Below are 12,837 nucleotides of genomic sequence, written 5' to 3'. Positions count from 1 at the left end.
AAGCTAAGGTTGTATGTCCATACCAAAAAACGTGAGCCCCTCATCTCCCTGAGAACTGGAAGGCAGGGGAGGAAGAAGAGGAGGCAAACCAATACCTTTTGGAGAAAGGCTGAGACTGTGGTGGCTCCTTGAAGGCAGAGCAAAGGAGGCCCTTCTGGGAACCAAAGTGAGTGCTGAGACAGCACACTGAAGGTGAGGCAGGGGTTGACAGGCATACTGGCATCAAGTAGCTCTTTTTTAATACTTTCAGGAAAATACCTTTTAAGCAATAAAAAGTTAACGGAGTTCTGTTTTCTTTCCGTAGTATTGCTTTTCTGGGAATTAGACACCCAATGACACAATATAAATAATACTATACACACATCCCCACAGACATGCTAACATCTCTTGAATTAGCTGGTTTTATTAAAGGCACAATTTGAAATATGACTTTTGATCATTTAACTTACCAAAACAAACCAAGAGTGGTAACTGGTAAAGTGTCATAGCTAAGTTTTCTGCCCAGGTGGATTTTCCCGTTTTCTTGCACTACGCACATGGAATACGTGATGGCTTTAGCATTACCTCATTTCTTCTGACCAAGACCCATTTCCTCCGGGCATCTATTTCTCAATTGCCACATAAACCTCAAAGTTTCATTGGTTTCCTTCTCTTGCCTAAATTCTCCTTGTTTACTAGAGACCAACACTGTTTTTGTTTTTCTTTCGAACATTTTCTTTACCAGAACATTGCACACACACACACACACACGTGTGTGTGTGTACATACATATACATATATATATATATACAGTTGTCTTAGTTGTTGTTGTTGTTAGGTGCTGTTGAGTTGGTTCCGACTCATAGTGACTCTATGTACAATGGAACAAAACAATGCCCAGTCCTGCGCCATCCTCACAATCGTTGTTATGCTTGAGCCCATTGTTGCCGCCAGTGCGTTGATCTATCTCGTAGAGGGTCTTCCTCTTTTTCGCTGACCCTCTACTTTACTAAGCATGATATTTTTTTCCAAGGACTGGTCCCTCCAGATAACATGTCCAAAGTATGTGAGATGAAGTCTCGCTATCCTCGCTTCTAAGGAGCATTCTGGCTATACTTCTTCTAAGATAGATTTGTTTGTTCTTCTGGAAGTCTATGGTATATCTAACATGCTTTGCCAACACCATAATTTAAAGGCATGACTTCTTCTTGTTGTTTTATATATAAACATACATATAAAACGAATTTTTGCCATTTTAACCATTTTTAAGCATACGATTCACTGAGATTAATTATATTCACCATGGCATGCTACTATCTTCACTGTCTATTTCCAAAAGTTTTTCATCATCCCAAACAGAAACTCAATACCCTCTAAGCAATAACTCCCCATCCTCTTCTCCCCTAGCCCCTGGTAACCGCTAATAAGCTTTGGTTTCTATTTGCCTATTGTAGATATTTCATATAATTGGGATCATATGATATTTATCCTTTTATGTCTGACTTATTTCACTCAGATAATTACTTTTGAATAATGTTCTAAATATTATTAAATAAATATATATTTAGAATTGTATATATTAAAATAAATATATATTTAGAATATTTAGAAGGCACTGTTAATATTCTATAGTTTAAATAATAATGTAAGTTAAGGAACTTAACTAAAATAAAGTTTCTGGACTAAATTATTACAAAAAATTGGGCAAATTGTTATCTCCTAGTCTATTTCCAGGAGAAGGAGAGAGGTAATTTTTGGTGTATCTTTTTGGTCTAGTCTCCCATCTTTTACCACCAATGGCATGTCAGGGTTCCACTGCAGAGGATTAGCCAAGACTCCAAATTCATAAACACACATTCATATTCTTTCTTCTAAAGTGAACCCACCACTCTCCAAATATCTATCTACCAGTGTAGCCTTCAAGAGGCCACCCTGCCAGTCAGTTTCGGATTCCTAGTCCCTGGTGTTATCGGGGCCCCTTGGGAGCCTTCCCAGGGATCCCAAGCAGCTTTGGGGTTGTTGAGCCCACCGTTAGAAACACAGCAAAGTTCTCCACAACTGTCCCAAACACAGCACATTCTTATAACATGACAGAAGTCTCTATGAATCATCCTTTCCATATTTGTGAGTCAGTCAATTTTTCCTAACACCACTGGGGAAGTTTGTATTGTCATTCTTCAGAAGAGGAAACTGAGGCAAGGAAGTTTACCAACTTTACTAGGATGTGAAAGCTTCCAGGCTAAACTCAATTCCGGGAATATTATACATACTGCAGTTCCACTGCCAAAAATTAGACAATTAGAAAAATAAAGTATATTTTACTTTATATTAAGCATTATAAATAGCAACCCGAGAAGAATATCCTCTCGGAAACATCTCTAACTTGTGAACAAGAAATTTTAGAGGCAGGATAGACATTACAGAGTAGCCTATTCAACCTTTTTATTTTGGGGGCAGAAAGTCCAGAAATTTGACTTTCTAAGCCTACAGGGCCAGCAAGAGGTGAGCAGAGCCCAGAACCCAGGTTTCTTGATTCCCGGTCCAATGTTCCTCCTACCATATCACTCCTAATATTAAGATGCATTTCTCCAATAAAGCAAAACATTCATTAGTCACAGCCCTAGGACCCCATGCTGCCCAGCTTGTCTTCCTTCCTCTTCCCGTTTTCATAGCTGGGGCTCCCCATGGAAGGGACTGAAAAGTCATCAGAGTTGGCCCTGTTACCTTTGGCACCCCACAGTCAATTTACCTGGAAAGCTGTGGAGAGCATCTTCGTTTTCCAGAACGCCTCTCTGTTTGGTTGCCTGCAGCTCGCTTTTGGATTTCCAAACCAGTTTGACCATCCTGATCATCTCTGGCAAGTCCCAGGGCAGCGGCCCCTGCTGGCACCCTGACCGGCTGCCCAGCGAGGAGGGCAGCACACCTTCTGGGGCTGTCCACCTTCTGCCTAGCTCTGCCGAGTGGAAATACCGCTCTAGCACAGGCATTCTGCCCTGTTCCCCAGAAGAGGAGGTAGGGCTGCTGCTGTTGCTGCTGCTGCGGCGGCTGCTGCTAGCACAGGGGAAATTCTTTTCCAGGCAGGAGAAGACAAACCCCTGTAAAATCCTCTTCAGCTTCAGGAAGGCAAGGCTGATCTAGCCTGGCACAGCCTGCCTGCCCCTCCAGTCCCTCCACAAACACTGGAGCGCGAGTCACTTCCCAAGCTTTCTCACTGCTGAGGGACTGTTACTGTACTCCTTCCTTAGAGATAGAGTGCATTTTTTTCCTCCTCTCTCAGGCTCTGAGTTCACAGCACTTAATTAATCCCAGGCTACAGCTGGAATGACAGCAGGGGGAAAGAAAAAGCCATAGAGGTTTGAGCATTCACTTTTCCTCTTCCTCCTTCTGATTTATTTGTTCATAATTCTGTATTGGTGCTGGTTGTTGTTGTTTTAAGGAGCCCCGGTGGCTTAGTGGTTAAGTGCTCGGCTGCTAACCGAAAAGTCGGCGGTTCGAACTCACCAACCACTCCACAAGAGAAAAGACGTGGCAGTCTGCTTCTCTAAAGATTATATATAGCCTTGGAAAACCTATGGGGCAGTTCTGCTCTGTCCTGTCGGGTCACTATGAGTCAGAATCGATCAACAGCAATGGGTAACTCTGATATAATCAAATGAGAAAATATTCTTATGCCTATGAAGAATTATCTTCTGGGCTGAGAAAAAAGATTCTTCGAAGGGATGAAGTTCTGCCAGAATTGATATACTGTATTCAAATACATCAAAAACTTTCTGTGTAGGTGTGGATTCAGTACCAGGAAAGCTGACCTAAGAAAAGGTTTATGTGCAAGCTGCTCCACTCATGGGTGGAGGGTTGGGGTAGGGGTGTGGGCATGGAGAAAGGTAGGGAAATTCCCATCTCGATAGAAGAGCAAAAGGGGATACCCACACAACATCAGTGATTACTTGGCATAGATTTAACTTCCCCTTCCTATACTTGCTGAAACATTTCTTTAAAACAAAGCAAAGTGTAGCAGCAACGACAAAAGCCTTCTTTCTTTTACCACTGAACAACATGACTGCTAAATCGTACTTTCCCGGCAGGTCAGGTTGTAACTTGATTTAACCGCTTTCGCACTGGGACAAACTGAGGGAAAGCGACTATCTTTCCCCATCTCATGCAGCCTTAGTTCTTTTTTGCCAGTTTTTATAAATATGCCACATTGTTGGTACTTTCTTTGTATTCCTGTAGCCTACAGTCAGTCATTCTGGAACTTCTTTGGCTTTTCTTAACCCCTTATTTATATGCTGGTAGCTGATAGGAGTCTTGCGTATACCAAAAAGATAAACTCTTCTCTTGTATTACATAACAGTTTGGGAAAAAGTACTTCTTAATAAACATTCAAAATGAGTTAAGCAGTACAATTTCTACCAGTGGGTTCTTAGGTGCATATTTTAAAGGTTTGTTAGTCAGAAGTCTTGTGCACCAAAGATAAAATAAAATTAATGAGCTTTGGTGCATTTAGCAATTATGCCTTTAATTAAGAGTTTGGTCAGCACAACCATTTCCTTAGGTAACAGTCAGTGCACACACATTCTCCGGCATACACACACCCATGTGCACACATATACATGCATTGTTCAGGGCTCAAGAAAACCTACAAATTTCAAGTGCAGTAGTATTCTGATATTGGGTCCATAGAACAGGTTGTAAATCTCCTAAGCAACAATTTTTTTCTGAACTTTTCCCCCCCCAATCCAGTTATATAAATATAGTTCTAGGAAAAACTTGGGAGACAACATTCTAATACTTTTGTTCCAGTACTTTTTAGTGTTGAAACAGGATATTAAAAAATATATATATACAATTAATCTTAATACTCTAATAACAATTTATTTTAAAATCTGTTGAGTTGGTTCCGACTCATAGCAACCCTCAGTGCAACAGAACGAAACACTGCCTAGTCTGGTGCCATTCTCCGAATCGTTGCTATGGGTGAGCCCACTGTTGCAGCCACTCTGTCAATCCGTCTTGTTGAGGGTCTTCTTTTTCACTGATGCTTTACTTTACCAAGCATGATGTTCTTCTCCAGGGACTGGTCCCCCCTGATGACATGTCCAAAGTACAGGAGACAAAGTCTCTCCATCCTTGCTTCTAAGGAGCTTTCTGGCTGTACTTCTTCCAAGACAGATTTGTTTGTTCTTCTGGCAGTCCAAGGTATACTCAATATTTTTTTGCCAACACTACAACTCAAAGGCATCACTTCTTCTTTGGTCTTCCTTATTCATTGTCCAGCTTTCAGTCACCTGCATACGAGGTGACTGAAAAGACCATGGCTTTGGTCAGGCCCACCTGAGTCCTCGAAATGACATCTTTGCTTTTAAATGCTTTAAAGAGGTCTTTTGCAGCAGATTTGCCCAATGTAATACACCGTTTGATTTCTTGACTGCGGCTTCTGTGGTGCTGGCTAAAGTGTATCAAATGGCTTGTTTAGCCATGAAGGACTTCAGGCAAAGAAGCAGGGCTTCCCCTCTGCCAGCCTCTCAGAGGAGTCCCCTATCTTGAGGTGTCAGATGAGGAATTGCTCTGGAGACGCAGGCAGCCGAGAAGCTTCCCCGGCTCCGGCCTTGCCCGCAGCCCCAAGAAGCTCTTGAGAAGCAGGGGAAGAAGAGCCAGGCCACAGTTGCTTCTCTCTGGAAGTCCTGGCTGGGGGCCACCTTGCCCTCCACTGTGGCTTGCACTGGGATGGTGTTATTCAGAAGGCTCTTGAGTTGATCCTCGGTACCACAGTCCATGCCCACTCCCTTTTTCCCACCCCTGGCCTCTGCTGTGATTTTCTTCTCAGCAAACCTATCTGGATTTTGGTCTATTAGTCTAATCCCTTTGTAACCTCAGCTGCCCTACAGCTGGAAGGGAAACAACACTGAATCACACTCCAAAGCTAATTCTGAAGAAAATGAATTGGGGAAGCATCAAGATCCTCATGCATACGTGAGAGGGGTTGTGTAATTTGGGCACATGGCTTAGGATTGTCATAAAAACCCATTTTCAAAGAAAAATAATAATAAATTTTAAGGATATTCGTGGAGACTTACATGGCGTGAAAACAAAGAAAGACTGTTGAAGGTTCACTTTCCAGAGAGAAGCACTATAGACTTAATATCTGGGTCACCGACTACTGCACCGCCCCCCCCCCCCGCCCCGAGAGGGGTTCAGTTAAGGACAATCATGGACCATGCGTCACCTTCGCTCCTGCGGCTCAGAGATGGAAGCGCTATCCTTGGAAGTTAGACCCAGTACAACAAAAGGGGGCGCCCCCTGTAGCTCATGTGAAAGGCCCTGAACATAAACAAATGTGGGGTGGTATTGTATTTGGCACTTCCACCAGCAAATTCAGTTTGTAGGAACAATTTGAACTTGAGCATTTAAGTGTATAGCTCCTGTTTTCCTGAAGGACATTACAACAACCCCATCTTTCTGGTCTCCTCACATCTCTGCATTGCAAAGTCTGTTATTTTGCTTGGTGTTTTATTTTGCTGATATACAACCTGTTGCTCCTGCTCTACATTCCTTTCAGGGCTGGTTTATCACACAACGATGTGATGTTTCTTTAGATGGGAGAGGAGGAGACTTAGAGGAGAGGAGAAAGACTAGCACAGTGTATTTTATTTTCATTGCCCCATTTTTTTTTTTAAAGTTGATACCAGCAAAGGCTACCGTAATTTTGTTCTTATTATTATTCCTCTAATCCCATGGTCGGAGCCCTTGTTGGCGCAATTGTTAAGAGCTATGGCAGTTTGAATCCACCAGCCTCTCCTCGGAAACCCTATTTTCCACACCGAATTAAGTGACTTTTCTTTCTTTTTTTTTTTCTGGGTGGAAAAGTACACTGGAAAACCTACTCTCCTGCCTAATATGTGAAGAAGGGTCAACATCCTTTGGAGTGTAAAACAACAATAGAAGTCATAGCAGACACTGGTAAATTCACAAAAAAGTAGTGGCTTCTAGAAGGAGCCCTGTTGGCAGAATGGTTAAGCACTAGGCTGCTAACTAAAAGGTTGGTGGTTCAAACCCACCAGTGGCTCCTCAAGAGACAGGAATTGGTGACCTGACAATCTGCTTCCATATAGATTTCAGCCTAGGAAACCCTATAGGGCAGTTCTACTCTGTCTTATAGGGTTGCTATGAGTTGAAATTGACTCGACAGCACACAACAATGTCTTTTGATCTAACAGCTCTTTCTTTAACAACCAGATAGTCATACAACCCAAGTAAGGAATAATCAGAGGTCAACTTATGAAAAAGATGTCCCTTTTTTCATTTCTGTCATTGTTAAGAGATGAAAGGACTTAAACAACAGTTTGGTGCTTCTACCACTTTCTACAACTATTTCTGTTCTTATCTTATTCTTCTATCGGACTGGGGGTATTAAGACTCTCTAGAAATGAGATGATTTTATTTAATAAGCACACATAGCTTGTTGTACTCTATTAGCATATTTCCTGAATAGTGTCTTAAACTCAATTCTCAGTCGCAAGCTTCCTTGACATAACAACTGAAGAGTTTCCTAAGCGTTTGACTATTTTTATTTTTGTTCAGTTATTTTGCAATAGTACTTAGCATCAGGATATCCTGACCCTTTGAACAAAGGGGTTAAGAACAAAGAAAACAAATATATGATATAATATGTCACACACACTAATGTATCAAGAATACAACTCTGTGTTGCACATTTGTTAAAGAATGACATTCCTTTTATCCAAGCATTAAAGTTTCCACTGCATTCTCTATATTGTTTTACCTATTTCCTCATTAAAATATCGTAGAGAAATTACAAAATGTTGAATTATGGAACACCAGTCTCCTTCCTAGTGGAGATGACTGAAGTGGTTAGGGTCATTTGACACCATTTCCAATTTTCCTTCCAAAGCTGAAGACTACTTCATTTGAAGATTTAAAAATTGAAAATGTTTGCCCGATTTAAACAAGTTTTCCCCAATATGGGATTATCTTCATCCCAGAGTAGAAGTGCAAAAATACCACAAGAAAGGTCATTCTCATGGTATTTCTGGCTCACATAGAAACAGGAAGTACAGGAAATCTAGCGAGAAAGCTTGGCTCAGGAGATTTTTGGCTCAACTGCAGACCTCAGAGATTGGGACAAACTGATGAGATGCGAGCACTTGCTGAAATAAAATCTCTCTACCAACCTAATTCTCTAAAAGCTGGTTTTGTTACACTTCATAGCTGTGATCTCTTTTGTCTTTTAGATAGTTACTTTAGATAGTATGCCTGTAAGCCTATGGTTTTTCCCTTACTTAATGAACACCATTCACCTTGAGGCAGTGTCTGCAGGCTGAACTTTGAATCACTGGGATGGGAAGAAGGGATGGGTGGGGAGGTTCTGTGTTGCAGGAATCATGGAGAAAAGAGGCCTCTTCATGTATGTGTCTTATAAAAGTTCTTGCAAATGTTCTACGGATAGGAAATTTTAAGATAGACTTTAAAAATAATCTCATTTATTTTTTAGGCACTGTGAGTCAACCTAACATTCCATTAAGAGGAAAAAAAGAGTAGTACTCCTCTACTGTTAAAGAAAGTAATGAGAATTAACAAAGTCAAACCAGCATGTTTCCATGGACACCTGGTTCTATCAAAAAATACTATGCCGTGTGGTTGCAGCTATAAAGGAAGGAATTAATAACTCCAATGCTAAAGTATATGGCCAAGAAGAAAGGGTCAAACACATAGTTGATTTATGACCTGGATTATTTTGAAGAATTTTTAGTGTTCTGGGGGCTATGTAAAAATCTTGTAGGATTTTGGATGCTCTAGTCACTGGACAAGTAAACATTCATTAAATATTATTTTAAAGATAAAAATAATTAATAATATTAAATATTTCTAACAATTTCAGTGTTCTCTTTTAAAAAGGAAACTTAGAAACATATATTTATTGCAATTTTTTTTTTTTAATTTTGAATCTGTCAATAGATTCTCACAAAACTTCATCCTAACAAAGGTCTTCTCAGAGATATTTTGGAAGCACATTGTACCCTCACAATCCTCATCCCTTTTGTAAGGAAAATTTCAAATGCTTGACATGCTTTATTGATGTTTTTCCTTTTTTTCCAATCAGTTCAAATATGGATGTGTAAACACACACACACACACACACACACACACACGCAGAGCTATGGCCACCCCAGTTTCATAAATGCGTTTAAAATGAACTTCAAAATAAGCAGTGAAAGGAAAAACAGGTCTTTCAACTTTGTTTAATGTAGTCTAAGTAGAAGAAGCTCAAACAATTTACAGTGTCCTTCAGGAGAAATAGAAATGTAATAACTTTGGCCTTAACTAATCTCAAGGAACAACGCCAGCAAGTAGGGAAAAGGACTCGGTCCCACAGACCGACCATACAAGGCAGCAGATATTTCCACCGTTACATGGAAAATGGGACTAGTGAGGTGGGGCAGGATGAGGAAAGATGAGATGGGGGAAGTAGAAGAGGTTGAGCTGACAGAATCATAGTTTGATTTCACAACAGGTATCTAAAACACGCCCAATCACTCTCTTATTCACTCTGCAAATATGTGTTAACAGCGAGAGCAAGAACTGGATGGAGAACCCCTTGTGCAAGCCTCTGGCAGGACATGACTCCTTGGTCCATTTTCAGGCACTGGGTACCTGCATGGCCTTCCCTGCCTAAACTCTGGTTTTCAACCCAAGTTATCTCTTCTTCCATTACTGTTCTTTGTACATTAAAAGAGAGAAACCTGGGTTTTGGCTGGCATCAGATCTCTATTCTGGCTCTTCGATGTCTTAACTAGTGCCAAATTTACAGTCTCTGACAGCTGTCCCATAACAAATGAGTCCAACGATACAAGGATTGAAAACAAGATGGCAGGAATACTTGGTTTTCTCCACCTTGCTCCTTCCTATGCCGATGAATATGACCTCCTACTCTTTTCCACTACTCAGCACCTGATGCTTCTGTGTGTGACACAGGCATCTTCTGGCTATAACCTTTCCAGAATTTCAGAATTTATTTCTGATCGTGAAAGACTGTAAGTGGTGATAGAACATACTTTTCATAAATTCATATTTGCATGTGTCAGCTTTTAAAAAACAGTTACAACAATGAAATCTCTAAAGTAATCCGCAAAGACTACATATCTCAGGGTTATAATAACTGGTTTTCAATTTACACTCACCACTTAGCTTTACCTAAAACTAAGTACCTTATTTGTAAATGGGTGTAAGAGTGACCCTTACCTATCACACTAGGATCTTATAAGAATAAAATACGACTAAAGTTTGAAAGTTATTTATAAACCATAAATAACTTTGTAAAAATTTAATATTGTTATCTTTAAGCTATAAGAGATAATAATTGACAATTTACCTAAACTTAACTTTGGATATATTTTCTTGAGGTCTATTAGATAGCTGAAAAGTCAACCCTCCCTTGAAGTAAGTCCTTCTTTGGAAATTGACATTCTCCGTTAGGAGGTAGGAGTAGAGGAAATTAAAGACAGGGGTATTAGAGACAGAGTATTGGAGAGTGGCGCAGAGGGAGAGATGATGAGGGATTTAATGGTAGAAAGTCAGGATAAGGTAGTCAAAATCACTCAAGTATAAATGAGAGCAGATAGAAAAAGGACCAAGTATGTGATAATAAGAGAGGCTTCATAGGATAAATGTTCATTGTAAAGTGCATTTTTGAGGTACAACGGTCCATGAATCATGTCTAAGATTTAAGTCTGCACGATGTTTACATGAGTTATTTAATGCTCTGGTTAATACGATAGAGGTTCCCTTGATTGGGAATTTTGTTTTCAGTCCACAGTGCTAATGGGTCTCGTTGATGTGCTTGTGCTGTGCGGCTTTGCATCATACGGTTTGGAGTGAACATGTGTCTTCAGGCCTCTCTCTCACTGCCCTCATTCCCCTAGACAAACTTAAGTATACCTTAATTTGATCCCACAAACATTTTTGTAATTTTGATTGCTCCTAGCTGATCTCCATCTAATTTATGAGTGCTTTTTAAAAGAAATATAGTCTGTAAAACCAAATGTAATTCTTAAAAAGTGGCCTAAGCAAAGTTTAGAATATGTTCCTACTTTTTGACAAGTGAGATGCATGAATTCTGGGAGCTCTCAAGAATTAGACCAGATTGAGAAGCCCTCAAAGAGGCTGGAGGGCAGATTATTTAGACATCCTAAAAAAACTTGTGGAAAACGCCCCAGTGAGGTTTTTTTTTTTCTTCCCTCTTACTACAGTAAAAATAAACTAGACCATATCAGTATAAACAACTTAACAAAAGGAAAGTGAGAAATGATGAGCAATAGAGTCTTCTAATATTACCTATTTTCCCCTTCCCAAAAAAACCAAACCCATTGCCGTCGAGTTGGTTCTGACTCATAGTGACCCTTGGTATTCATTTATGTTTATATTTATAGAGTCAATTTGGAAAAAGGAAATATCAGTTGCTGTAAGTGTATCCAGTGTAAACTTATTACCTCTGCAAAGTACTCTTTATTTTTTGCTTTTCTCTCTTTTACTTATTATCTTCTGGTGGGTATGAATTACATAAAATATCTATGCCAAAAAGTGTCTCTTAAATGCTTTACAATGTGCATAGGAATCACCTGGATATCCAATAAAATGCAGATTGTGACTCAGCAGGTCTGGGTGGAGACCTGAGATTATGCATTTCTAACAAGCTCTCTGGGGATGACACAGGCTGTGGACCATACTCTGAGGAGCAAGGCTAAAGGACTACCATGTGGCAGATATTTTCTGCCTCTTACTTGTTAGTTCTACTCTGTCCTACAGGGTCGCTATGAGTCGGAATTGACTCGACGGCACTGGGTTTTTTATTTTTGGGGGGTACATGTTAGTTATTTATGAAATAAAATGGAGCAAAAGTCTCAATCTTTACAGGTACACGTATTATGACTTTTTGAGAACAATTATACTAGCTCTGGTCAAATATTCTTGACTGGAAAATAGCAACCGGAACTGCAATGTAAGAGCAAGGGCTGTGTCCAGGGACATTCGTGACATTGAACCACTGCTTGGCTTTTAAATATGGTTTCATTCATTTCTTTTCCCTTATGAGTTAACGTTAAACATAAAGTTGCATATGAAGTGTAAGCCACTGTGATGAATAACATATGCAATGAAGTCTTAAAGCTCTTCATAACTCAATGGCTATTTTTGAAAGCTTCTTCTCACCAAGTGTCAAGCAAAATTTAGTTAAGCCAACTTTGCCGCTCCTCCTTCTTTCCAGCATTTTTTTTGTGCTCCTATAGCTCTTTTCAGATGATTGGAATACCGGCAAGGCTCTGAGTCTTTGATCTCCACCAAGACCTGCTCCTTTGTTTGATTTATTAAAGGTCTATATGAAATGGTTATTGGATGAAGCCTGGTAATGTTTCCCACTGTAATATTTCAGGCATGAATGAGTGGTGATCAGATGATCCCACAAAGAAATAAAGATGGAATAAAAGAGAGCAGGCATCACGGTGTTACAGCTAGTGACCGATGGTGCTGCGGATTCAGAGCCACACACTGCAATGTCACAGCCTCAGCAAAACACAAAACAAAACACCAAACACAATGAAAACAAACTTTGCAACAGACTGTGCTCTTTATCAGGTATCTCTTGTAATTCATTCAGCCCCAGACATAGTATTTGTGGGAAAGCGATGCCAGAAACTAGAGCTTGGGTCAGGTGCACCTTTGTCTTCAAGGTGACATCTAAGCTACCACCTGAGAATTAAACTGGGTATCAATCAAGAAATATGAAGTAGGACCAAAATGTGTAGGCCTCTAAAATGACATTATTTGTTCAGAATGACTTAAGACCTA

The 12,837-nt window shown here is 40.1% G+C and overlaps 1 protein-coding gene across 3 annotated transcripts in view; it reads right to left on the bottom strand.

The window, feature by feature from the left end:
- The window catches only part of PDE7B (phosphodiesterase 7B), a 377,725-nt gene that overhangs the window by 173,963 nt on the left and 190,925 nt on the right, over window positions 1-12,837 (bottom strand). Inside the window, exon 1 of one of the 3 annotated variants that reach the window (XM_010590476.3) lies at window positions 2,729-6,063. The exons of the other annotated variants lie outside the window; for them this stretch is intronic. Coding sequence (XP_010588778.1) covers window positions 2,729-2,966 — 238 coding nt within the window. The 5' untranslated portion in view covers window positions 2,967-6,063. Of the gene's footprint in view, window positions 1-2,728; window positions 6,064-12,837 lie in introns of those variants that run through there. 3 annotated transcript variants of the gene reach the window in all.

The sequence above is a fragment of the Loxodonta africana genome, chromosome 1 (genome assembly GCF_030014295.1).
Source record: "Loxodonta africana isolate mLoxAfr1 chromosome 1, mLoxAfr1.hap2, whole genome shotgun sequence".
NCBI lineage: Eukaryota > Metazoa > Chordata > Mammalia > Proboscidea > Elephantidae > Loxodonta > Loxodonta africana.
The sequence above is the reverse complement of the archived record's forward strand: the minus strand, read 5'-3'. Positions and strand labels throughout refer to the sequence as shown.